The 27,780-nt window shown below is 49.1% G+C and overlaps 1 protein-coding gene across 1 annotated transcript in view; it reads left to right on the plus strand.

The window, feature by feature from the left end:
* IDUA (alpha-L-iduronidase) overlaps window positions 1-27,780 on the plus strand; it is a 2,362,715-nt gene that overhangs the window by 2,235,580 nt on the left and 99,355 nt on the right. Inside the window, exon 13 of the mRNA XM_086961811.1 lies at window positions 6,898-6,998. Within this exon, the coding sequence (XP_086817937.1) occupies window positions 6,898-6,998 (101 nt within the window). The remainder of the gene's footprint in view (window positions 1-6,897; window positions 6,999-27,780) is intronic.

The following is a 27,780-nucleotide window of genomic DNA, read 5'->3' on the forward strand; positions in this document are numbered from 1 at the left end:
CACTAGCCGTGGAAGAGGTGAAACACTGCACCAACTCGGTCGGCAAGCGGAGGCGGCGGAGGTTGCTGCATTTGGCTGGCTGGCTGGGGTGGTGAGACACGACGAAGCGCGTCGCCCTTGAGTACGACTGAACAGAGGCGGGGTGCGACTGGGCCCGGGCGCCATTTGGACACGGCCGCCATCTTAGACTCTGATATGCTGGGCGGCTGCTACCCTGGAGGCGTCTGAGACTCTGCGCCCCATTGCCACTGCTGGCGGAATTTGGGGCTGTGTCGCCTGTGCTGCACCACCAGCATTGCCGCGCCCCTCGGCGCAAGCCACCACCGGAGACTGCACATTCCCCCCGGAGGACACACGAGCCCTGGAGCCATAGGGCGACGAACCCCACCGGCGAAGATTTGCTTAGCTGGCTCCATCCTTCACTGGGCACGCCAGAGCCAGGACTGGTGGAGGTACCCCCAGATGCCCTCAGCGCAGCAGATTGCGATGGGCCGACTTCGAGACAAGTCTCAAACGAAGCAGCAAGGGGCGAAAGACCCAGGCCCCGCGCAAGAACACCGGCGAGACGACAGGGAGCCCGTGACCACCCTGGCGGCGAAGATGGACACTGTCTTGGCGGCGGTGGAGCGCATCGGAGTCACCCTGGCGCAAACTAAGACCTCATTGGAAGCCCGGATTGACAAAGTCACGTCCGACTTTACGTTGCTGCATGCAGACCATCGTAAACTATCAGAATCAGTGGCCGCACAGCGCCAATCGGTCCAAGAACTCCAGCCCATTGTGCAAAGCCACACCTCAGCGCTGCAAGACTTAATAGATAGTGTTAATGCATTGGAAGATCGAGCGGAGGACGCAGAAGGGTGCTCCCGGCGCAACAACGTCCGGGTAGTAGGCCTGCCGGAGGGAGAAGAAGGGACGACTCCGGAGCAGTACACGGAGGCGTGGCTGCTGACACTTGTACCACCTGGGACGCTGTCCCCGCACTTCGTGGTGGAGAGAGCACATAGGGTGCCGCCGCAGCCCCAGCGACCCGGTGCTCGGCCTTGACCGTTTTACTTCAAACTCCTGAACTCCCGTGACCGGGACGCGGTACTCTGCGAAACGAGGAAGATGGATGACCTCAGAGTGGGCAATAGCCGTGTGATGTTCTTCCCAGATTACACGGCTGCAGTGCAGAAGAGGAGAGGTTCGTACCTGGCAGTAAAGAAGCAGCTGCGAGAACTGGAGTTACCTTACTCCCTGCTGTTCCCCTCCCGCCTGCGGGTGGTCACCCAAGAGGGCACGCGTTTCTTTGAGGCCCCGTCGGAAGTCTGGGACTGGCTGGAGGAGACCGGGCAGTGGTGGGGGACGAGGCCCACGGACCCGGGAGAGGGCGGATGGCAGGACCAGCGCTCTAGGAGATGGCAGAGGAAGAGGGGAACCCAGCGGGGAGCGGGACTAGGCCAGGTCGCGCCCAGCCCAGAGAAGGTGCGGCAGGAGAGGCAGGAAGCATTGGAGGCGGTCGCAACACTGGGGGAGTCCAATGTAATTGGCTGCTCAGACTATCGGCAGCAAAGCGAGCAGGACGTGAGCAGCCCGTCCTCACCATCCACCGAGCTGTCAGAAGACACTGGCTTACCCGTAGTGACGCCCCAGACTGCTGACCTCCTCATGTAACTGGCTGCTGAAAAATGAGGGACAGATGGCGGACTTCGCAATCAATGCCCTGTTCGATATATTATTTCTGTGCTTACTGTATTGCGCTGCCGAAACACGTTGCTGGTTTCCCTGGCTGGCGCAACCCTGTGATCATGCATAGCGCACAGACTACAGGCACGCCTCCCAGCTTAGGATTAGGCGCGATTCAGAGACCGGCGCGCACAATAGTCCTATTGGGGGGCTCACACTGGCTCTGCGAGATATCCGCACTGCTCCAGCGCAGGCACTCCTCAGGCACCCAATGGCCCGAGGTATAGGGGCGCCTTGGTTGGACTGCTGACTGCGTGCTCCGTCACATACGCTTTGCGTTGAATAAACGTTTTGTTAAGAAGTAGACTCCTCTTTTCTGGTTTGGACGTATGCCCCGTTGGGAACTCGCCCACTATGTTGAACTGTTAGTTTTGGTTTATGCTTTTCGCAAGCGGCACACAGAGTACCCCCCCGGAGACTCCCCCCTGGGCCCGCAGAGAAACTCCTCCTGACCCCCGGGCGGCTACTACACGACCACACATATGGCATGCACCAATATCATGACCTGGAACATTCGCGGCATGCACACCCCCTCACGCCGCTACTCAGTCTTCTCCTACATGCAACCCCACAAGGTGGGGATCACGCTTCTGCAAGAGACACATATGTCCCAGTTGGAGCTAGACAGACTCCGTAGGCGCTGGAGAGGGCAGGTCTATGGTACAACATACTCAGCGCATGCGCGCGGCACGTTGATCTGGGTGCGGGCGGGGGTCCCTTTTATATGCGAAGACACTCAGGTGGACCCGGAAGGGAGATACTCCCTCGCGAGGGGGAAGCTAAACGGACAGGAAGTCCTATTGGGATCCTTATACGCTCCCAATACGGACCAGCTCTCCTTTCTGGCGAACTTAAATCAGATCCTTCATCCATATATGGGTCTACCTTGGTTGCTTGGAGGGGACTTTAACATGGTCCTCGACACTCACTTAGACCGCTCATTCCCCCCCTACGTGCTGCGGCAGCAACTTCGACGGCGCAAGCTCTACGGGACTGGCTGGCACACTGGGGAATACACGACCTTTAGCGCATACAACACCCGACAGACAAAGTGTACTCATACTACTCGCCAGGTCATGATTTGCACGTCCGTTTGGACCGCGTTGTGGGCTCCCAGTCCCTGCTCCCGCTCCTGGCTAGGTCGGAATACCTCGGTAGGACACACTCAGACCACAACCCTTTGTGGTTCCGGCTTAGTTGGGAGGCGGACCGGACCCCGGTGCCCACATGGCGGCTGCAGCCCACCGCGTTAGAAGACGCCGAGTTTAGGTCCTCACTGGGCACGGCCATCCTAGCATACTTTGAAGTGAACGCGGAGACAGCGAGCGACCCTGGGGTGGAATGGGAGGCGCACAAAGCGACTATCCGCGGGCATTGCATAGGTGCCACGTGGAACATCCGAGCCACGGTGTCGGCTTCCCTGACCCGCCTAGAGTCTGAGCTCCTGCACTATGAAATGGAGGGCGAGGGGACGGGTAGGCACTCGATCAGGCTCGGTACCCTCCGAGGCGAGCATGCGACACTAATTGAAAAATTGAGATGTCATAATTACGCGGCGCACACGGCCAGGACGCACGCTAAGGCGGACAGAGCCGGCCGCCTATTGGCTTGGCTGACACAAAAGACGGGCCGTGGCGCTCCGATCGGTGCCATTTGCATGGGAGGAGGGGCCATGGTGTACACACAACGGGAAATTCACCGGGCACTAACCGATCACTACCGGGAACTCTATAAGGCCCGTGGTACTGGCCCTAGGCATATCCTAGAGGAGTTCCTGGGCTCCGTTGGATTACCCGCAGTTACTGAGGAGCAGAGGGCATTGCTCAGTGGCCCGCTTACTCTAGAAGAGGTGGGAGATGCGATTCAGGCACTAGCGACCGGGAAATCCCCAGGACCTGATGGCTTGCCAGCCGAGTACTACAAGGCAAATAGGGAAACACTAGCGCCCCGGCTCCTTCAGCTATATAATGCAGCAATAGACGCAGGTCTATTCCAACCGTTCCCAAGAGAGGCATTCCGAGTGACTCTGCCCAAGCCCAATAGAGACCCCACAGCCTTGGGCTCCTACCGTCCGCTGGCCATGCTTAATACCGACTACAAAATCTTTGCCAAGATCCTTGCGGAACCCCTGGTGCCGTCGGTCTCCCACCTAGTTCACCCGGACCAAAACGGGTTTGTGCCCACGCGATCCACATCCCTGACCTCAACCTCAGGAGATATTTCAGGGTTGCGGCGGAGGCGACAAGGGACTGGCCCAGGGCAGGGTGTCTGGTGCTAGATCTGGAGAAGGCATTTGACAGCCTGGAGTGGGGATATTTGTCATCAGTAGTGCAAAAATACTGGATGGATGTAAATTTCCTGCAAATGGTAGACCTCCTATACCGGGATCCTGTGGTCTGAGTGCGGCTGGGACCGTTCGTCTCGGAGCTAGTGGCGGTGGGCAGGGGCACCCGACAGGGATGTCCCCTGTCTCCGTTACTCTTCCCTCTGGCCATGGAGCCCCTGGCAGAGGCCATGCGGCAGACCCTGGGCGATGGCATCCCCCTGGGTGACGCCACCCACCAAGTGTCCCTATATGCTGATGATCTGTTGGTATTCGTCAGGGATGTGGGCCACATTCCGGAGCAGCTCGCCCAGCTGCTGAGCCGCTTCGCTACCCTATCGGGCCTCCGGGTTAACGCAGGCAAGTCCTGCCTCTACGCATTCAGTGATGAGGTGGGAGATCCAGAATACCACCTTCATGGCACGAGAGTCCAATGGCGAGCAGACACTTTCACGTATCTGGGGGTCCAGATCTACCGTCAGTCGACTGACCTCTTCGACGGAAACCTAGGACGGGCGGTGGCAGCGCTCAGGTCCCAGATTGGCTTCTGGTCCACGCTCCCCTTGACGCCAACGGGCAGAGTGGCTCTTGCTAAAATGGTCATGCTCCCCCGCCTCTTATACCATTTCACTAATTTGCCCATATATATATACCTGCCTCCTTCTTTTCCATGCTTAATAAGGTCATGCGCGATTTTGTCTGGGGAGAGTCCCGGCACCAACTGTCGCTTGGCAAAATGTTCCTACCCGCAGACAAAAGTGGATTGGCCGCTCCCTGCTATGAACATTACTATCTGGCGGCGCAGCTCCAATGGATCGCCCGCTGGTTAGGGGATGGGGGAGAGAGAACACCGCCATGAACGAGCCACCCTACTCCTTAGAGAGGGTCACTGCGCTTTTCCATCCGCTGGCAATACCAACGTGCCCTGTCCCGTTGCTACTGGTGGTGGCATTTAAATGCTTCCGCAGAGCACTGTCACTCACGTGGAAAGTGCTTCCTTACGCGCCGGCGGTGCCGGTGGAGGGCTCGCCAGGAGGCGAGGGGGTTCTCACAAGCTGCATGCTACAGCAATGGCATGATGCGGACGTCCAGACCTTGGGCGATCTATATAGGGACGGAATACTGCTGCAATATGAGACGTTGGTCGCCGAAGATGGACTCCCCCCCCCCCCCCCCCCCCCCCCGGGGGGGTTCCTGATGCATCGCTCCCTCATAGCACATATGACAGCTGGGTGGGGAGACGTTACGGCAGAGCCCCAACAACACCTGACCGTACAATATCTTCATGTCATGGGTAGGGGCAGGCACCTAACTAAGTGGTTTGCTGCATTCCTGAGGGCGCACACGGAGCTGGACTTGGCCCCATTACGTGGCAAATGGGAGCGGGACTTAGGGCGAGCATTAGCAGATAAAGAGTGGGAGAGATTCCTTAAATGTCTGGTGCGAATCCCCAGAAATATGCGCTTCCACCAAATTCAAGTCTACATAGTACACAGGGCCTACCTCTCTCCAGACCTAATAAATAAATACTTTCACAGAACCGATGCATCCTGTCCAAGATGCGGCGAGGTGAATGCGGATCTTCTCCATATACTGTGGCATTGTCCAAGATTAAGAGCCTACTGGGGTGGCATCAGCGAGCTACTTACACAATTTACTGGCCGCGTCATTCCCTGTAACTGGCCGGAGTATCTCCTGCACCATTTTAAACGTTCGCCCAAAGACAAGGTAGCGTCCCGCTTCCTAGACCTGGGGATGATAGTGGCAACACGCCGCCTCACTAAGAGTTGGAAGGCGAGCGACCGGCCTAGCGTGCTGGCATGGATACTGTCCCTTCAGGCGTGGGCTCGGGCGGAAGGGACCGCCATAAGAAGGGAGGAAACAATAGGGCTCCAAAGGGAGCCTATGGGAGAACAGTGGGAACGCATGCTTAGCGCCCTACAAGCAGCAGGAGGTGTATTAGGCGGGGAGGCAGTGAGGGATTAGACAAGCATACTAGGCGACAGGGGGGGTGCAAGGCGGGCGGTACACCAGACGCCTACTTTAGTGCACAAACAAAACACTGCAGCATAGGCGACGCGGAGGCTGGGGACATGCAAGCTTGGAAGGAGGGTGTGAGGGGAGGGTGAATGGGGGAGACGGGAAGGGAGAGAATCGGAATCTGCGGTATATTTGCGAATAAGCCGCAGTTTGCTGGTTCTGCTTTGTTATAACAATCTTTTTACAGTTCTTCTATAAAAATCACTTCTGTACACAGGACTGGGGTGCTCAAGTTCCCTTACGAAACAGATGTGCTTTGGTGCCTGTCCTGCTTTTTGTATTGTTCATGCGTACCATTGCAACGCTAAGTGGCATTTAACGCTGTACATGCTCTGCAAATTTAAAACTACCGAAATATGCAATGTTTGAAATGTTGCACTAGCTGTAATGCCTGAATAACATAAATGCCAATAAACAGATTTGACAAAAGAAAAAAGGGAAGATACATTTTTGTCACAGGACAACCCCGTGGGTCTCTCTAAGAGAAGCTGCTACTCGTTTAATTAAATACTGTGATTAATATATTTGGGACAGTTATATTGATTAAAGCAGAGTTACTTCATTATTAATAGAACTATGTTCATCTTTATATTCCTGTTTCACAGACTCCTTTGTTATGTACCAGTTTATAGAAGTAGCAAAATAAAAAAAGGTTTCATTTTGTAGTTAAACTATTTATAGTCGCAGATGGGCATTGCTGAGTAAAGCATGCAACGTCACTTTTTTTTACTTTCAATTGTCCATGTATTTTAAGATAACCAATGCTTTTTTACATGTACAACTAAATGTTATTTGTATTTTGACAGGTGCTTAAAAACATTTGAAGTAGAATTTTCTCCAAACGAAGCAGCTTACAGGCGGATAAATATGAAGGATACTATATTCACATTGTTTGTATATAGTCCAGGTAAACTTTAAACGTATTTGGCCGCAGTGTTTACCGTATTTTCTGACTTTTACTTTTGTCTCTTTATTTAATTTCCCCTGCACTTCCATCCCCGGAGTTATGTTTTTTCTTTCCCTGTCTTAATTTTCTCATTTAATTTTCGTCTTTCTTGTGCTCTCTTTTTTTTACGTTGTCTTTGTGGAGCCTGGTGGTTTTGCTTCATTGTTGCCCCTGCCTGTTGTTTCCTTACCTTTTGCTGTTTTTGCATTATTTTCAGCGCTCGTTTTGTTTTCTTCTTTCTTTTCTGAGCTTGCGTGTTCTCAATTGTGGAGTCACTGGATTGTTATTTAACATTCTTTATTTTTTTACCATTTAATTTTACGTGTACCTTTAACTTATTTTTTTCTGTTCCCCTCAGCTTTGTTTCCTTTTTATGCTCTTTAGATTTTCCCCTTTAAGTCTGACTTTTTTGTCATAGAAAGCATTAACCCTTGCTCATGGTTAAAAGGCTTTCATATCAGTCTCCATTGCCTGTTTTTTTTCACAACAGATTTTTAGGTTTTCAGCCATAGTGCGGCTTAAGGGGGCCAGGTACATATTCAAACAAGTAAGCAAATAATGACATGGCATTATTACCAATGGTTGCAGATAAAGAAAGAAAAACACTGGTCAACAATACAACTAACTGGGGGGTGTGGCCAAGCTCAATGCCGAGTGAGTCGCATCGAGTGCGAGCTCCCGCCGGAATTCCTAATCCTCTATAAATCCTTAAGCATACCATTGTATTTTAAACTCCAAAAGGAGGTTCGGGTATCACCTCATACACCACCTACCGACAGATCCCCCTGTTCGCGCCTGAGAAGAAGCGACGTGGCGGTATCGTGGCTGGGTCCAGCTATGAGGGGCCAAGACAGGATGGCAGCCCTCAGTGCCGTGGCAAGAAATCAAGCCTCCAGGGTCCATCAGGGGGCCGACGGGAGGTGCTGAGCCTGGCAGTGGTGGACTGCGACTCCGCGACTCCCGGCTCTTAGGGATCCCTAGCGAAGTGGACGTAACTAGAACTCAGTTGATCTTTGCCTCTTTGGGGCTGGTGATGGCCAAACGGGACATAGCTAGGAAGGGGGGAGTGGCCGACAGACCGTCCATCTTGGAATGGACTAAGGGGATGGACTTGTACATGATGGCCGAGCAAGTCACATATCATAGCAGAGGGTGCCTGAGGAAATTTCACAAGATATGAGACCCCTGGAGAAAACACTTCCGGTTGGAAATGGGGAGTGACACGCAACAGTCTGCCAGACACACGACACAGGAGACCTAGACAGTCTTAAGTCCATATCGTTTCAAAAGACCACCCTACTAATGTACCAACGACGGTTCCTTGGTCCATGGCACTGTCCCTTCATTACAAGGATAGTTGCCACTGGCATGCACTGGCTTTCAATGTATCACTAGAAGGGAGGGGGAAATGGGTCCAATGAGAATGACCAAATCTGCAACGATTTGAGCTCTACTGTACCATGCATGACTTCCTTAGTGCTGGTTGTTCAGTTGTATAAAATAAAACATAAAAATAAAACAATACAACTGAGTGCGCTTTATCCCAACCGTTCCCCCCACCATGCCCAACCAGCCCATGTATTGTATTGTATCATATTGTAATTGCATTTATATAGAGCTTACTTCCCCTGACTCAGTGTCAAAGCGCTTTTTCGACGAGTAGCACACTACTCTGGCACCCATAAAAGATTAATGATGAATTAATATAGTGAAATATAAAAGTCATTTGAGTGGTGGATATGTTAGTCAGTTATTTGGATTGGAAAGGATAGTGGAGGAATAGAAGAGGGAAAAAAGGTTTGCATTTATATTGATGCACTTTTTCGGCGAGTAGCACTCTACTCCGGAACCCATAAAGTATTAGTAGAGAATCAATAAAGTGAGATATGAAAGTAATTTGAGTGGTGGACATGTTAGTCTGTTGTTTGGATTTAAAAAGGATAGTGGAGGGAAAGAAGAGGGTGGATTTAGAAATCTTTTTGTTTTGTTTTTTGTTTTGGAGCTCATAGCAGTAGGAGAAGGCTTGGTATGAGTGAAATGTCTTAAAGTCGGCCACATAGATGAGTTATGTAGTATTTTATGAGACCAGTTCATATTGTCAGAGTTCAGTGTCTAACTGCTTGTCCACTGAGGCTGGAGGCTCCAGGATCAAGAAGTCGGCCCTACGCTGCCATATTTTGGGGTGTTTCTGGGGCATCCCCATGCCTGACATATCGGTATCTCTAGACTCATACAGAAGTCCATGCCCTTATTCCATACACCCAGTAGAGGCAGGGAATCAGTCCACTTGAGTTTGGCTTTGTCACGCTTAGCAAGTGTAAGACCAAGGAACAGTAAGTGGCATTTATATCCGTTACCCCCAATCTTGTCAGTGGTGTGCAGTAGGATTAATTTCGGGGACATGGGAAGGTACCAGGCCAGAAGCTCAGTCATACACACAACAACCCCCACAAGAACTTGGTGAGAGGACTGCAAGCCCATATTGTGTGCAGAAAGACACATTGTAAACAAATGAGAGAGGCTACCAGTCCCATTCTCTAAAGCCTGTACTGGGTATGGTAGATGTAATGCAGATATTTAAATTGTATTAGACGCAGGCGAGATGAGATCGCAGCCCCACATGGGGACTCTAGTGCCTCAGTCCAGTCATTGTCATCAAGCTGGCCTAGGTCGCTCTTAAACTCTGCTCGGAGAGTATCTAGGGTGGTGGTGCTATTAGTGATAAGGGATTGACAGATCTTTGCTATTTTGTGATCTACTAGGTCTCCCATAAGAAGTTTACCTTCCAGCGGGTTGAACGTTTGGAGAGCTGTGAGACCTTTAATATACGGGGTTTGGGCATGTGAAATTGTAGGTACTTAAAGAATTGGCTTTAGGCATGGAAAATTCAGTCTGCAGATCTTAGAAAGATTTAAAGGTTAGGCCATGCATGACAACACCTAATGAGGAGATGCCAATATTGTCCCAACCCTTGAACCCTGGGAGATCTGCCACAGTGGGAAGAAGTCTATTCTGCCACAATGGAAATTCTTGCTTGATACGGCCCCACCAACCAATCTTACACAGAGATTGCCTCCACACCAGAATCACCACTCTCACCACGAATGCCCAGAATCACCACTTTCGCCACGAATGGCAGAGCATGGACATCCGATCAGCTGTCTAGAACAGAGGTATCTCCCATCAGCTACCACTCAACTGCGTAGGCTGGGTCATCTCGAGTGCAGTACCACCACTTGTTGTGCACTTTCAAGTGTAAGGCCATGTGGTACGACTGTATATCTGTGGCTTCAATACCTCAGCAGTAGATGGATTGGAAACAGGTCCGTAGGGCAACTCGGGAGGTGCAACTTTCCATAGGACTAACCCAATAGCACTTTAATCTATCAGAACCATGCAGTGGGGATTGGGTAGGGGTAGTTCTATAGTTAATAAAGAAGGCAGGGGAGGGAGACCATCTTGAAAATGGCGGCTGGGCCATAGAAAGAGAGGCAGATGCAACCAAGATCTCACCTTCTTCTTTACTTGTTCCGTCAATGGGTCCAAATTGCTGTCCCAGGAGATAGATTGTGTGCCGGACAGGAAGACATCCAGGTATTGCAGCCGTCAACTGCAATGATCAGATCAGTGCCCACGAACCGGTGCCGGGTGACCCCTGCAACGGCCATAAAATGGACTTACTGGCGTTCATGTAATGTCCCTTGGTTTTCCCAAAGACTTGCATTATCCGACAAATCCTGTAACCAGATTTATGTGGGTCTGTAAGGAAGAACATGACATCATCAGTGTATAGCGCAATGTGGTCGGAGACCTCCCGCGACCATTCGAAGCCCCGGACTACAGCGTCGATTCTAACCCAGGTGTCCAGAGGCTGCATAGCCAGAGCGAATAAAAGTGGGGACAGGGAACAACCCTGCTAGTGCTACTTCTAACGGGGAATGAGGGAGACAGAGCCCACCACATGCACCAACGCTGTAAGGTTTGTATACAACAGATGGACGTAGGAGAGGAAGCGAGGGTCCATGTTAAGTCATCGTAAGAGAGCAAACAGGTCCAACTGACTAAATCAAAGGCCTTGTCTATATTTGCTAACAATAGGGCGGCTGGTCATCCCAGGCGATCCATGACGGCTATTGCTTTATGTGCCCAACAGATATTATGGCGTGTTGCATGACAGGGCATGAAGCCCGATTGGTCCCGGTGTACACAGGGTATTAAACTGTTGTCCAGGGCCTTGGCCAGTAGCTTAGCCTCTATATATACTAAAGAGAGCGGGCAGTAGGAGGAATGAAGTTCCAGAGGACGACCAGGCTTGAGAAATACCACAATGTCAGAATGTCTCCAGTCCGAGGGCTTGTTTGCATCATCTAGGGTGGCCTGTATTGTCTCAAGGTAGCTTGTGCCCAGCTGCAGCATGTATGTCTTGAAAAATTCACAGGGGAAACAGTTTAGGTAAGGACTTCAGGGATAGGTTATCTATGAACTTCATGACCTGGGCGGCTGGTAAGACATCCCTGTTAGCATTCAGGGCCTGATAGTAGTCAGCGAAGATATTAGCAATTGTTGCTAGGTCTGTGAGTACTGCCCTGTTAGCGTCCCTAGCAGTAGGGATCTGGACCGGCCTCAGACCTTGCTGACATAGTCGGTGTGATAATTTGCCAGATGTTTTCCCCCATGGATAAATCCAGCTTCAGGAGGCCAACCAAGCACACTTGGCCTCCTCCAGAAGCACAAAAAGCAATATTGTCACCACGAATAGTGAACTTCATTGCTTCCCATGGAACAACTCTAGAGGCTGCGGTCGCCGAATTGAGGGATAAGTATTCTGTCAGGGCCTGATGTATATGTGTTCTATATGTTTGGTCTTGCAAGTGCCAAGGGGGAGAGGTGCCAGCGAAACGAGAGGCAACTGAGGCCCATCAGGAGTCAGAGCATTACCGGGGAAAGATCGGAAAGTCCCTCGGTAGTATCGTGACCTCAGAGACTCTATGGACGTGCCTGTCTGCACAAAGATGTAGTCAAGCTGGGAGAATGACCCATGGACGGTGAGTAATAGGTATAGCCCATCTCAGCTGGATGGTGTGCCCTCCATGCATCCACCCAGCCAACCACATCGGATCTCAGGCGAGTTTCTCACAAGCCTCCCACCTCCCCAGCCGCCTGCCACCTATCGTAATCTGGGTACATGACATGGTTCCAGTCTCGCCCAAGCACTGTATCTCCTTCGGGCATGGTTCTCCATATGTCTGCTATCCGTCTACAAGACCCTGGGTGAGTGGTGGGGGGCATAGATACTGCCAAAGACTATGGGTTCCCCATAGACTATCTTCATCACAAAGACATATCTGCCCTATGTCTCTACGCAGGACTTCAGGAATTGAAAGGGAATTCATGATGGGTCAAACTGGCCACACCTCGGGAGCCTCTTGTGAATACTGAGTGAAAGGCATGTGCACAGCTGCGGCAGGTCAGACAGGGAGTTTTGCACCCCAGGAGGTGTGTCTCTTGCAGTAACAACACATCTGCCCCTAAGCACTTTGCCTGATGAAGCACTGCCCCCTAATTCCGTTGTCAAGGGCCCCCCAGAGATTCTGGCTGATAATCTGGAGCCTACCTCATGGAACATTGACATACATCACTCATTTTGGCTTATGATGAACGTGTGACAGATGAACTATACATAAGGCCATCATACGGAACATATTTAAATTGCGCACAAGAAAGAAAGCACACTGAATAACCTTCCACCCCCCCCCCCCACTCCAATACCTCAAAACCTTTGAATGATCTGTTGAGAAGGGAACTACGCATCAGCCCAAACATGGGACAGATGCAAGGCTCATCTAATGGATCCCCAAAAACCCTGTCAGCATTGAGTCACTCTGGATGGTTCAGAGTACACACCTCCTGAGGTGCAACCTGCATAAGATGCCATCATATTAATTGTCTTAGTGGAGTGATGTGGCCTCGCCTCCATTAGGGGACCAGTTCTCTGACTGTGTGGTATAAGTTCGGGCATCAACCCCGGGGGACGTCTTTATGCCCCTCATTTTTGGGCCTGGAGTGCCACGATGAACAGGATCTGTGTCAGCTCTTCTCTTTGGGCTTGGACTGATGCTGGCGTCGATCCCTGGATGATGAGGCTGAGTCAAGACGAGTCAGCGTTGTGTGTTTTACGCGAATCTCCCCATCCGTCCAGATGAATACCTCCTCGGGGCTATCAAAAAAGAATGTGTAGGATTTGTAGGTAATATGTAGGGGGGCTGGGAATAGGAGCATGTAGGATATTTTAAGGTCTTGGAGGCTGGCCTTCGTCCCCGTGAATGCTTGGCGCCGCTGCTGAATCAGCCTGGTGTAATCCGGGAAGATCATGATACGCTGGGACCCAAAGGAGAGGGATTCCTACAATGTAGCCTGTCTGAGGACGCTGGTGTAATATACGGATTATCTCACTGTATATATCACCATCAGGGTAGTTTTCATCATCACGGTTGGCGTGCTTCTTTCACTTTTTAGTGGTTTTCACAGTCTTTGCCAGATCTGTTATTGAGATGCACATCTGTACACCCGTCCCAGAAGTCAAGGTCTTCTGATGCCAGATGCTATGTGGTCTCACAAGCCAGCTGTGGGACGTCGGCTGCAGCGTGCTGGCGCAACGGTGTTCAGTTCTTGGGGCTCAGGTCCTGGGCATGTTGAGACTCTCTTTACTGGATCCCCGCAGTGAGTCTGTGCTAGCAGGGGAGTTTTGTTCCGGCATCGCGTCCCTTGGCCTGCCCGCCCGCTCACTCATTCGGTTCTGCCAGCCCACTTTGAGGTCAAGTCAAAGGGAGAATGCCTGGCATTTCTCCACTTAACCCGCCCACCTGCCTGTTCCTTCCTTACCTTTCCAGCCTGCCTTCCCTGTGATTCGAAGCAGCGTAAACCCAGGTAGGACTGGAAATCTTCTGTGGGAAGGGGGAGTGGAGGGAAAGCATCACCGGGGAAGAGGGCACGCAGAAGGCAAAAAAGCTGTTGGCACTATCGAAGGGCGTGGCTAGCAGCCGATGAAAATGGCCGCAGCCTAGGGAGGCTCTGCGATCCCTGAGTCGACCCCGCCGACTTGGGCACTGATATTGCAGCTCTTTCCACCCCTAACTGAGAGCGAAAGTAACGGAGGATGCAGGGCGTAGATCGAGCCTACAGCCGGGGGAAAAGGACCGTTCTCAGTGGCGCTGCCGGTCCGAGAGAAACTGTGGCCTGGTCCAGCGTGGTGAGCCGAGTTCTTGAGTTTGGAGACTGCTTGGCGGAACTAACGCGAAGTGCGGACCGCTGCCGTACCGGAGGGGGGAGAATAGCGAAGGGCGCCGACTGCAGGAGCAAGCGGTCCCCCGCGTGACCTCAGATGCAGCGGCGAGTGTGGCGGCACTAAATCCTGGCCCCTGCTGCGCGACCTGTCCACGCCGGGAGGGAGAGAGTGCAAGGCAGCAGAGCGGCCGCCTGAGGCATTAAAGAGGCCCGGTGGTCGGTGCCATTTTGAAGGCCTACCTGCTTTAGAAAGGGATTCACAGGAGCGCGAGTACAGGCGACCTGTGCAGGGACTGAGTGCCGGTCTGCCTGGCTGGAGCCCACTACAGAGCCCAAGGCTAGAAGCTGAAGAGTGGACAACAAAGAGCCTGTCGAGGCCTCCTGGTGAGCCGCTGTGAGGGGTATCAACAACCCAGGGCTGGGTATAGACGATCCCGGTTTGCCACAATGAGAGAGAGAAACACGAAAGGCGCTAGCCAAGGCAAACTGGATAAATATGCCTATGCCAAGGCTCAGACGGCGGCACTGGATAAGGAGTTCACTCCACCAAATGGCGCAGGTGCAGCGAGGTGCAGGAGGTGACTCTACAAGACATCATGGCGACCTTGAACAAGGTGGACTCACGCACTGGGACCCTCGCAGTGGATATGGCAATAATTTGTGCCGACTTCAGCAAAATGTCCACAAAATTGTCGGAGGTAGAGACTGTCACAGCTACGCTAACATCAGACACTGACACCATCAAGCAACAAGTGAATCATCTTCTATCTGAAAATAAAATACTAGCTGCCAAGCTGGAGGATCAGGAGGGGCAGTCGAGATGGAATAATATCCGCCTTATAGGTGTGCCAGAGCGGTCGGGCGGCCCGGCCCTTGACCTGTTCGTAGAAGAGCTGATTACAACCCATCTCCAGCCACGAGGTTTGTCAACTTATTTCTCTGTCGAACGTGCGCATCGGGTCCCTAGGGGGTAGGCCTAGGCCCTGGGCTCCTCCACAACCGATTCTGGCCCGTATTTAAAATTTTCGGGACAGAGATGCGATACTACAAGCTGTGCGCACCGCTCCCCCGATAAAGATCGACAATGCGGCCATCACAATTTTTCCGGCCTATACTGCTGCCATCACAAAGCAGCGGAGAGGTTTCATGGATGTCAAAAAGACCCTTCGCGATCGAGGTCTTAAATACTCAATGTTGTTTCCGGCCAAGCTGAGGGTAGAGGCCGATGGTAAAACATAGTTTTTTGTTTCAGCGGAAGAGGCACAGGAATGGCTGGAGGGATGGCGAAAGGCTGGCCGGACTGGCAGGTCCGGGGACAACAGTACTTGGTGCAGAGACCGCAAAATGAGTGAGTAACGGGAGTGAATACAGGTACGTGAGGGTCTAAGGATGGACCCCCGTCGAGGTGGCTGAAGCGAGGATTTAGAACCACTGATCAGACCTTAACGACCGACGGCGGTTCCGAAAGGACTAGGAAAGGTCATTAGTGAAGCAACTGAGACATGATCGACAATTTTGACTGCAACCATGGAGTACTGTACCCTGACTGTGGTGCTTCATGAGCCGTTTGGACTAAACACTCTGTATCCTTCATTATGATAACCCTGTCATCTAGTAAGGGGAGGAGGGGGTGGAAGCCGAGGAGCAATATAACTGTGTGGGGTTGCAAGGGCGACAAACATTTCTCTCACCCCTATCAACTGGAAACTGGGAAGGGAATTGAGCATTCTGCTTAGTTGGGGAGGCGGGTAGTTTTGCATCCGTCAGGCAGGGAAGCAGGGAGGGGGGTGGAGGGAGGGGAATTGTTCCTAAGGTTATGTGTTTTATTTGTTGTAACAGTTTCTAAGGGCAAACAGACTGGATCATGTGGTTGCCAATATTCTCGGACATACTGTATTGCTATTCTGGTGACCGTACGCACTCTATCTGATATGTATGCCTGTACAAGGCCAGCAGGACTCTAACCAACCAACGACTCCACTAACCCCCATAACCCCACTGACCCTGCTTACATGGAATGTGCGAGGGCTGGGAGATAAGGTGAAGAGGGGCCTAGTACTGCAATATCTAAAGAGATGTGCGCCTGCGGTGGCATTATTTCAAGAAACACATTTGGTGGGCTCGGCGTGCAAGGCACTGGATCGTTGGGGATATAAAATGGTGGCGCACTCCGAATTCTCCTCTGGCTCCAGGGGCATGGGCATCCTTGTTAAAGAACAGTTCCCGGTGATCATACAACAAACACGAACAGATGACCATGGCCACTTTGCGGCTATCACGTGTCAATGGGAGGGCAAGTCTTTCAATTTTGTCTCAGTATAGAGTCAGAGTCAAAGTCACTTTATTCGATTATTTTAAAATCATAAAAGTATGCTATACAAATACATTGGAATATCAAGAACAGTAATTGGTTAAAAATAATTTAGAAGTTAAAGAAATAAAAATTCAGTATATACACAGTATTCACTGGCGGTCGGTAGGGACTAATTGCTGATTAGGGGAAATGAATTTTTTTGCACAAAATCCCATAAAAAAATGAACTCAGCAGTTCTTTTAATACACTAATCATTTACAACAACTAGCACTGCTCAGCATCTACATAATGTAGAGCTGAAATCGTCCAAAGTCTGTTCTGTCTAGAACGAATAGAGGCAGTCAAAAAGTTGCCTACCCCGAACATGACTAGTGGAGACTCCATGAGTTGCAGATACAGCAAGGCAGGTTTTATCTGCTTAAACCCTTTGTTCCTTAGTATTGGCTTAATTAATTTTTCCCTGCCAGTCTTAAAAAAGGGGCAAAAAAACACAAAATGCAGTAAATCCTGGTCAGAGAAATTGTCACATTTACATGGTACATTCTCATGAGGCCTACTCCACTTGTCATAAGTACCCAACAGAAAATGCACCTGATTAAAACGGAATTTTGTAAGAAGCCACCGATGGAATGGTTTGGTAACAATCGTCAAATATGATTGTATAGACATTGACGTAATCAGCATATAATCTGACCTTACAGTTGGCTTCATAATTTCACATGCTTCCCTTTCCGCTTCTCGCTTTTTTTATAAAGTGTGTTTTAACCCATTTAATATCTTCTCTTGTCAGGCTTTCAGGGTTAGTGTACAATTCAGGTCGACCCAGATAACCTGCTGTAGATTTAATAAAAGCCAACCACCGTATCTCTGCCACTTTGTCCCTCCCCATACAGTCCCTAATGATTTCATGATTTAGAGACAGATTGGGATTTAGCCAGGTTCTGATCCATGACAAAAGTGGGGCCATAGACAGGGTATTTCCAATGTACCCCATCCCCAGTTCCATGTGTACTGCAAATGCTGGTGTGGATTGGGGAAGACCCATAAGGGATCGCAAGAATCTATTTTCCTCTCTCTGTATCAGGGCAGAGTCTTTATAGCCCCATATCGAGGCCCCATACCTTGTAATGGCTAAGGTTTTGGCTCTATAGATGGTCAATATAGCCTCAGCTGGTTTCCCACCCAGCCGCTTTGCAAAACCTAAAATAGCAGCCGACGATCTTCTCACGGCCGCTACCTTGTTGGTGATTTGTGGTACCCAGGAACCTTTGTCATCGAACACCACTCCTAGGTAGGTAAAAACTTTGACTCAGTATACATCCCCCAGCCTTGCATGCGATAGCCAACCCGGCATTCACTGCGTTTCTGATTGGTCTCCCTGAGCCTGAGATGGTGATTGGGGGCGACTTTAATGATATAGTGGATGGGACTATGGACAGGTATCCCCCAAAATAAGTGTGGCAGGAAATATGCGTATGAAGGGGCTGCTTGACGCCATGGGGCTCACAGACACGTGGAGATATAGACATCCCGATACCAGACAATGCACTTTTCAAATAGAAGTTCACAATAGCCTCACGCGCATTGACTATTTCCTAACCACAGCAGACAGCCTGGCGGGAGTAGTCAATGTTGATATTCGCCCAAGGGGTATTTCTGATCACTCCCCGATACTGCTGACATACTCCAATCATCAGAAAATACGGCACGCATCTACCCTATACACCCTAGTTTCATACTCATACCTGCAGTGTCAAAAGACGTTACTGGGGCAGGGCAGCAATATTTTAAAGAAAACGCCTCCTCGGTTGAGTCTCCAAGTATCTTATGGGAGGTTTATAAGACGGTTGTGCGAAGACGCGCAATAGCTTCCATCACAGGGTATAAGCGGGAGAAACAGACTGAAGTGGACACTATTGAGTCTGAACTTGCTGCAGCCACAGCTCGGCATGCAGAACGTCCATCACCTCAATCCGCTCAGACGGTGCGTCTTAAACAACAAGAATTCTTGACGTACCAAAAGGAGATGGTTGATGCACGACTTAGGGCCACTTGTCATAAAGTATAGGAACTGGGTGATAAGGCGGGCAAATTACAAGCTTGGCTCGATAAAAAGGAACAAGCAGATAGAACGATTGCACAACCGCGCACTCCTACTAACTCTCTGGTAAGGGCCCCGCAGGATATAGTTAATGTGTTAGCCGACCACTTTGAGCAAGTATATGCCACTTGCTCAGCTCTGTTGGTGGAGGATTTCCAAGACTATATTAAAGATATAACCATGCCTAAATTATCGCCGGAGGCGGCACTACTACTAGAGGCCGACCTGTCGGTCACCGAGCTACAAGAAGCTATTGGCTCCCTGGCCTCAGGTAAAGCGGTAGGGCCAAACGGAATCCCCATTGAGCTATATAAAAAAAACTGCTGATCTAACGGCCCCTTTTTTGTTAAGTATGTTTAATGAGAGTCTCGAGGTTGGGATGTTGCCCCGAGATCAGTGGATGGCCACAGTAATAACAATCCATAAATCCGGTAAATCTCCTGAGGAATGCACCTCATATCGCCCCATATGTTTGATCAACGCTGATGCCAAGATATTTGCCAAGCTTTTAGCGAGGCGTTTGACCCCGCACCTGTCAGCCCTAATTAACCCAGATCAATCCGGATTCATGCTGCAGAGAAGCACAGCTCTTAACTTGCGACAATTGCCAGCTGTGATGGCTTGGAGGTCTCTTTTCAGGAGCCTGCAGTCATTGTATCACTGGATGCGAGCATGGCCTTTGAAGTGGTGGAGTGGCCTTATCTTTTTGCTGTTCTTCGGCACTTGGGCTTCGGCCCAAAGTTCTGTGCGTGGGTGCGCCTACTCTACACTGACCCACTTGCACATGTGGCCAATGGTCATATATCTAGAGACTTCCCGCTTACACGTGGAACACAGCAGGGGTGCCCACTATCCCCATTATTCTTCGCACTAGTTCTAGAACCACTGGCGGGATGGATTAGATGGGAACCTCAGATACGTGGGATTAGGTGGACTGTAACTTGGGAAGACCGCATCTCACTATATGCGGATGACGTGCTGCTCTACTTCACATCCCCTAGAAAATCCGTTGTAGTGTGTAGGAGAGTAGGGTCTGCTTCCTATGGTCACCCCCACTTTTTGCTCTGATATACTGGTTTTTCAACTCTAGTGTGGCTGTGGGCCTGCTAATCAGACCCACAGCCCAGCTGTTGTCTCTCTAAATTCATACCATGTACTTTAGGTACATATCCAATTGTGTTTTGGGTCACATTTGTGAGCCCCTGTATAGTGTACCATAGGTACTGAGGGCATAGGTGCATCCAAGGCCTACCAGGGGCTGCAGCATGTATTATGCCACCCCTGGCTGGCCATCCAAACTGACACAACTGGCTGATCACTCAGCTGGGGCAAGGGCGTGTAATCACCCCTTGCTTAGGTATAGTATCCCTATACCTACCATTACATATAGACACATATATACCTATAAGTCACTATTATGGCAGGCCTTAACAATCCTGGAGGCAGAGTGCTTGGTTTTATGTGAGATGGTGCTCTAGCATGAGCTGAGCCTGTCTGCAGCTTTCGGAACCATGTCCTTATAGCTGTTCCATGATATATCCATACCATATACTCTTAAGTGCATTATAATCCTCGCGGTTAATGCTAACTTTGGTTTGGGTTTATCAAAACATGTTGTGTAAGGTGTCATACGCTTTGGAATACTACCCCCCCCCCCCGTCAGTCCTGGCGGCGGGGGTAGCATTCCACCCTTCTAGAGGGAGAAGACATGTAGTTGTAGCTTTACCCGGTTAACGTTAAACAGAGCCTCAGCATCACAGAATGGATGCTGCTGCCACAGACACGAGTCTGACCTCCTGCTGCTGGACAAAACTCAGGCAGGGGAGGCCTGGAAAATAGGTTTCCTGCTTTGGGAGGTGCTAGCACCTCCCCTGACAGGCTATAGTGTATTGGGGCAGGGTGGGTTGAATGAAATGAGACACTGCCTGGGGCACACAAGGTGCTCCATGCATAGCCCGGTTCAAACCAGTTGCTGGGGCACTTCTGCCCCAGCTCTGGCACGAAACTGGACAAAGGGAAAGGTGTGTAACCACCCCCTTCCCAGGTTCCATCCATTGGAGGGACCTAGCAGGTAATCCAGCCCCTTTGATTAGTATAAAGCTAGGAGCTGAGTCTTGAGACTTTAGATTATCCTGAACTGAAACTCTGAAACAAAACTCTGGACCTTCGAAATTCTACTGCAACTAGAAGACTGAAGAATCTCCCTTGTGGTCAAGGAGTGACCACCCTGTGCAAACAGGCACCATCAGTGACTTGCCGGTTTACTTTGTCGATGCTCCCGCTGGAGCCCGAAGACTTAGCGACGCAGCCTCTGAACTTCCAGACTTCTCTGACCCGACCCACATCCACAGCAAAGCTGAGACCCGTGGCGGACACGAGAGGCGTGGGACCAGACAACCTGCAGTACCTGCTTTTTGCTAACTGTGCAGCTTTTGAGGCGTCCTCGAAGTTGTGCATTGGGACCGGAGAAGCCCAAACCCCGAGCATTAAGTGCACTGAAGCTCAGCTCTCCACACTCCACGAGTGCCGCGTGGGGCCTGTGCCTGCATTTCTCCTCGACGCTTCTTCGCAGTTGCTAGCATGTTGGCTAGTGGCCCTCCTGAAGACATCCTACTGAAACAACGCTGCTTGCCTGGTTGCTCTGGGCTTGCTCCTGCTTTCCTGTAAAGGGGAAGCTCCACAGACCTTGCTGGTCTAAACAAGAAGCCGATCTTCCCTTCCTGCGTGGGTTGCCTTTGCCAAGGCTTGTTGACTCCAATCCGGAAGCCTCCCACACCACCGCAAGGGGTGTACCCTCCTGGTCGTTCTCAGACAAGTAATGTACAATAGTATCTCGGATCCGCTTGGTGACTTCCTCAGAGTGAAGAAGGGATTCGCAAAGTCTCCAGCCCGGCAGGATTGAGCGCAAGCACTGTGCTGGGAGCAGCACCGAAATAAGGGCATGGTCTGAAAGGGAGCAGGGGTAATATCCACAGCGTGCAAATTAGGGTTTGGGAGATGAGGAGGCTAAAAAGGGATCTAGACATGCATATGTTTTGTGCGCCGCTGAAATGTAGGTATAATCGCACTCATTAGGATGCTGTATACGCCACACATCACACAACCCACAGTTAACCAACCATTGTTTCTCAGCCTGCAACAGTGCCCCTGTCTGATGTGACCTCTGCCCCGATCTATCCAGATCCGGATCCATTACAGCATTTAAGTCCCCCCAACCAAATGTGCCGTATCAGGAGAGGCAAGAACCTCGGACAGGGCTAGGAGCAAGAAGGGCTCCTGCTGTTCATTCGGTGTATCTAAGGACCCTATTGTCAAATGTACTTCCCCCATTGTATCCTAACTGCCTGTAACCTGCCCTTAAATTCTGCCACCGCGGAAACTACTTTGCACTGCGTTGGCGCACTAAAGAGGATCGCCACACCATTTTTCTTGGACGGCCCAGAGGACCAGAATTGTTGTGGGTAGCACCGATCCCTCGTGCGTCTGGCATCGTTAGGTAGAAGGTGGGTTTCTTGGAGCAAACAAATATCACCATCAGCATTCTCCAAAAGGGAGAGTATTGCATAGCGCTTTACAGAATTATTTAACTCTCGAACATTCAGGCTAACAATTTTCAAATCCCTACCTATAGCAGCAGTGAGGAGGAGAAAGGCTGTGCACCAGCTCAAGACCAAATGAATCAAGGACAGCAAACAAAGGTTATCCCGTACAGTCTAGTCACCTGCCAATCTTGCCCATGAACTGATGTGGAGCCCCAAAGTAAGACCCAAAAAACCCCATCTCTAAACAATGAGAAACAGCTAAAGAAGAAAAGAAAAGGAGAAAACCAGAAAACATGACAAAAGTTTGTCTCAATGGTCAGCGTCCAGGGAAACATAGCACAGACCCAGTCAATACCAAGTATTACGTGACTATCACTCCGATGGTCAGGGAGTAGTGTCACTGTACACAGTCGAAGTGCTTCCCCCCTCTGGCGCCAGATGATGAACCCAAGCGGCTGCCATGCTCAGTACATCAAGGGGTCTCCGGATGCTCTGTAACTTGCGTCACTGATGAAAGGGCCGCCTCCCTCTCCAGCTTGCTAGCGACCGTGTCAGGCGCGGGGCTTGGCAGCAATTTACCGACCCGCTGCCATTCAGAGGAGCGACGTCTTCTGCGAGGGAGTGGTTTGGCATCCCCTGCCAAGGCAGGGGTCTTCTCTAGACCCAATGTGTCATACGCTTCCTCCAAGGACCGAATCTGCAACACCTTGCCTTGATATTTGAAGGTGAGGCGGAGCGGGTGGCCCCAGGAGTAAGGAATATTTTTCTCTCGGAGGTGGTTGGTGATAGGCTTAAATTCTCTGCGCTTAATCAATGTGGAGACCCGCCAAATCTTGGAAGAGCGTAGGTTGGTGACCACGGAACTGGACTGGATTAAGGTCGCGTGCCTTACGTAGGATACGTTCCTTCAGTTGAAAGTCATTAATGCAGACAAGGATATCAGGGGGGGAGCTTTAGCACCACGCGGAAGCCTCACTCGATGGACACGATCCATTTGTATCTCCTGTACCTCCTTGTCCCTGAGGATCTGGAGGAACAGAGCGCTGATGTAGGCACGAATGTCATCACCTTCCCCTTTCCAAGGGACCGCTCGAATCCGAATATTATTATGTCTAGAGCGGTTCTCCAGGTCCTCTGCGTGGGCTTGTAGATCAATGCTCTGCTCCCGAAGGCGTAACATCTTTTGCTGCAGCTGGTGTAAGTCGTCCTCCCTACTCAGATCGTGCACCTCCAGAGTCGCCACCCTTTCTCCAATGCCATCAACATCACGCCGAACTTCTCGCAGGTCCACAGAGAGCTGGGAGCGTAGTTCATGGATGTCATCCTTGATAGCCGAGAAGAGCTCAATCATGAAACCTGAATAAGGAAAGGGACCCCCTCCCAAATGTACTTTCAGGTCAGAGAGTAGAGGGGTAAAATAACCAGAAACAAGAAAAAGAACTCCCTCTTGACCTATATCTATTTAAGGATTGGGGAAAACCTCCAATAACAAGGGCATACATCAACCACATCTACAACTTTTAAGGTTATTTATTCATTTTTTATTTTTAGAGTTTTTTTGGTCATTCAAAACTTCATATTTTTATTTTTCTTATTTGAAAACAGATAGTTATTCACTGTATTAAATACATATACAAAAATTCATATTACAAAATCAGAATAGATAAACATATCATTTTGTTAAAATAGCGAGACATTTATAATACCCCAGGTCGAGAACCACAACACACACACTCTATCACATATCCTCATCATACATCACTTAACTACAACCAAAAAACACCTGTTGTTTTGCACCAGTTTGTCCACTGTACCACCAAAGGTTGGATCTAATTAGAAGGGAGGGCCAACGCGTTTCAGTGGAAGGACTGCAATGGAAACCACCTTCATCAGGGCCAGCCAGGGACAATTGCAACAGAGTGTCTCGCAACCTGGAGTTTAGTATCTGAAAAAATGTTTTTTTTTTTTTTAATGCAAAAAAGAGGTTTTTACTAGTATGCCCAACAAATTTAATTTACACAGCTTATTTTGAGACAACAATGACTAGGACCATACATGCTAAGCTCACATGCCATGCAAACACTATACCTTATATCCCAAAAAAACGTGGAAATATACACAGAGTGTGATGGAAGTAAGAAAAATCTTTACAAGGAAAGGGGTCAGGGGCGGTGGTATGGAGTTCTCGGCCAGGAAATCTAATAAACAACCTAAGTGTGGTTGAAATAACTAGATATCTACCTCTTTATTCAAAATATAATGTTCCTACGTGTCAGTAAGTTACTCCTTTACTCCTTCACTTAAAGCCAAGGAATTTAGGCCATTTTCATTGGGTGCCCAGGGACAGAGGCTACACAACTGGTCTGAAAAGAGATGCAGAAAAGCGCACTCTCTAATGTAACTAGTCACTACAGAGGGTCCCTAACCACAGAATAAAATGTCTATCAATTACCTTCTCATTCATGAGACTGTAAAGGATCCAGTCAGGAAAATGTTATAGGCTCATGTAGAGTATCAGCTTAGGAAGGTTTCAACATAACACACTGCAAAGGTAAGAATCATTGCTTATACTTAAACTCTCACTAGATTACACTATCCAGACTAGTCCAAGTCAACATCCAAAGAATGCAACTTGACATAATAATACCTTTCTCATATGTGAAGAACACCTTCCATATATATTTCAATGGAGATCCCGATATACTTTTTGTTTCAGCTGCCCACACCTGTAATAGGAAAAAGACAGACTATTCTAGTACTCGCACTCTTTCTGATACTGAATGGAGAAGGACCTAATCACGTAGTGAACAGCCGAGCACTTACATAATGTATTTCTCTGCGAGTCCTATAGTTGTCTGATGCTTCTCTACAGACCCTGTAGCTCCAGTAGATTTATTTAGGGTGTATTCATCAAATGGAATGCCTATCAAATAAAGGCATACACAATATTATAGCTAACCGTTGAACCCCTAGAAAACAGGTATATTAATGTAACTAAATACTGAATCGAATAGATGGAATCATATATACTTTGTTTTCATTATTGATGCGCGTGAATGGCAGTATGTCCTAAACGAAAACCGGGTATGGAAAACTAACCCAGAATAAAGTGTAAACTGAGAGAGAATGATTTTACTATCAATTGCCATATAAGTCCGTCTGAGCCCTCCGTATGTACTAGCCCAAAATAGTTACAAAGATACACGTAAAAGATCTAATGCGTCCCTGCATTGTAGCTGCGCCTATCGAAATTGCGCATTTCTAACAAACATAGTTCCGACAAACAACCCTACCACGAGAGTATTCCTTGTCGCAAAAACATTCAGTTACATAACAAAAGAGTGAGAAATAGCACGATGCCCAGCGTAAACAGTGCGTGTTCTCTTTACACTTTTAGTTACCGTCATTCAAATACCCTGACTCTGCTGTACGGCTTACCTCTTTAAAATCGTTCACCAACATCCCGGAACTACACCAGCATAACGGCTGCACTCTCTTGCCGCAATACACGACTGCAGATACCAGTCGTCTTAAATACTGGAGGCTCATTATTCAAAAGCCTAACACCTGTATGGACATTGCCGACGACCTAGCTAGTATATCCGGTGGTAAGTATATCCGGATGCAGGCATCACCATAAACGACGGACTGGACGAATCGACGCCATATTGAAGATGAAAATTCTGCGTAGTGGCGAGATATATTTATGGATAAGATATCCGGATGCTTCATAGTGGCGAGATATACATGGATAAGATATCCGGATGTAGGCATCACCATAAACGACGGACTACACGAGTCGACGCCATATTGAAGATGAAAATTCTACATAGTAGCGAGATATACGTGGATAAGATGACTTACTCTAAAATTACAAAGTCGGAAAAGTCATATGCAGTAATGCATAAAAATCAAAGATTTTACACACCAACATGCGTGATAATAGAGTGTTTATCCAACGCTCCTTTTGTGAAAAACTGTCAAAATATAAGTTAAAGCCTACACACCACTCAATGGAAATCTATTTTATAAAAAACCTCTCATATAGCAAACGACCTCAGAAAGGTATACAAGATTATCATATATTCTTAACAGAAGTGGATACCGCATGAGAAATCTTAGTATCATCAAAGAACCAATGGCAGCCCTCCACAATACACCACGATGACGCATTGAATAGACTCAAATAATACAACGAGTCGTGATATAGTAGTGCGAAAACACTGTTGATATACGACAAGACCCACGAAAGGGGCCCTATAGCTGAAATGCTCAACACTACTCCAGATTTAATTAAAGTTGTCATGAGTGGCAAGGGACAGATAATAAAATGTATTTAACAGAAGAAAATCGAATGGCTCCCACTGCCCAATTTATCCAATTATTCACAACACATAATCATATAAGGTTCAAAAAAATCCCAAAGCCTTCACAGATTAATAACAGATACTACTCTTCTAAGTCTAGAAGTAACAGATATCTTACAGATAATAACAATTACCATTGATTACTGATTATCCATTGAATTTCTTCATTCAGTCCCTGCTTGACTGAATCCAGAGAAAAGATCCAGAAACATTCACGTCTTTTGCGTGCGACATCCATAGTTATACCCTTCATACCTTTCACGTTTTCCAAAATGCACCACTGTGCGTCCTTCTCGGAGTGGTTCTTATCATGGAAATGATTAACGAGTGGAGCTTCCATTCGACCATTCCGGATGGCAGATTTATGTTCGCTGTAGCGAACTCTAAACTCACGGGATGTTTCACCAACATAAATCATATTGCATGGGCAAGTAATACAATAAATAATGTTCTTACTACGACAGTTGGTAAGATCTCTGAGTTTAATTCGCTTATTCTGATGGATGAAAAGGTCAGTAACTATAGCGGTTTCACACGCATGGCAGCAACCACATCTGTGATTGCCCAGTACTGGGGGTAACCCAGTCAAAGTTGTTTGCCCGGCCCAGTCTACACTCATGGGTCAGGTATGTACTAGTATATCACGCAAATTATGATTCCTACGGAATGCTACCAATGGTTGTTCCAAATTGAGTTCCTCTTCTCCTGAATTGATTATTTTCCAGTTCTTCTGGATGATATTCTTCAGTTTGAAATTGTAAGGGGAGTGATTAACAACACAGACAACCTGTTCTTTTGTAGTGCGATTGTGGCCCTCTAAGAGGGCATCTCTGTTGTAATATTTCGCCCTTTTGTAGGCATGGCGAACTAGTCGTTTGGGATATCCTCTGGTCAACAACCTAGATTTTAAAGCGTCGCCATGTCGGTGGAAGTCTGTCATATTGGTACAATTTCTTCGAATACGAAGAAACTCCCCAAATGGGATTGAGTCTTTTTGGATGCTAGGGTGGTAACTTTTATATTGAAGAATAGTATTCTTAGCCGTAGGTTTGCGGTACAGACTTACCGACAGCTCTGCGCTGGTCCCCGAAATCAAGATGTCTAGGAACTCTACACTGTCTGTGCTACTGTTGGC

Source organism: Lissotriton vulgaris, chromosome 3_1, assembly GCF_964263255.1.
Source record: "Lissotriton vulgaris chromosome 3_1, aLisVul1.2, whole genome shotgun sequence".
NCBI lineage: Eukaryota > Metazoa > Chordata > Amphibia > Caudata > Salamandridae > Lissotriton > Lissotriton vulgaris.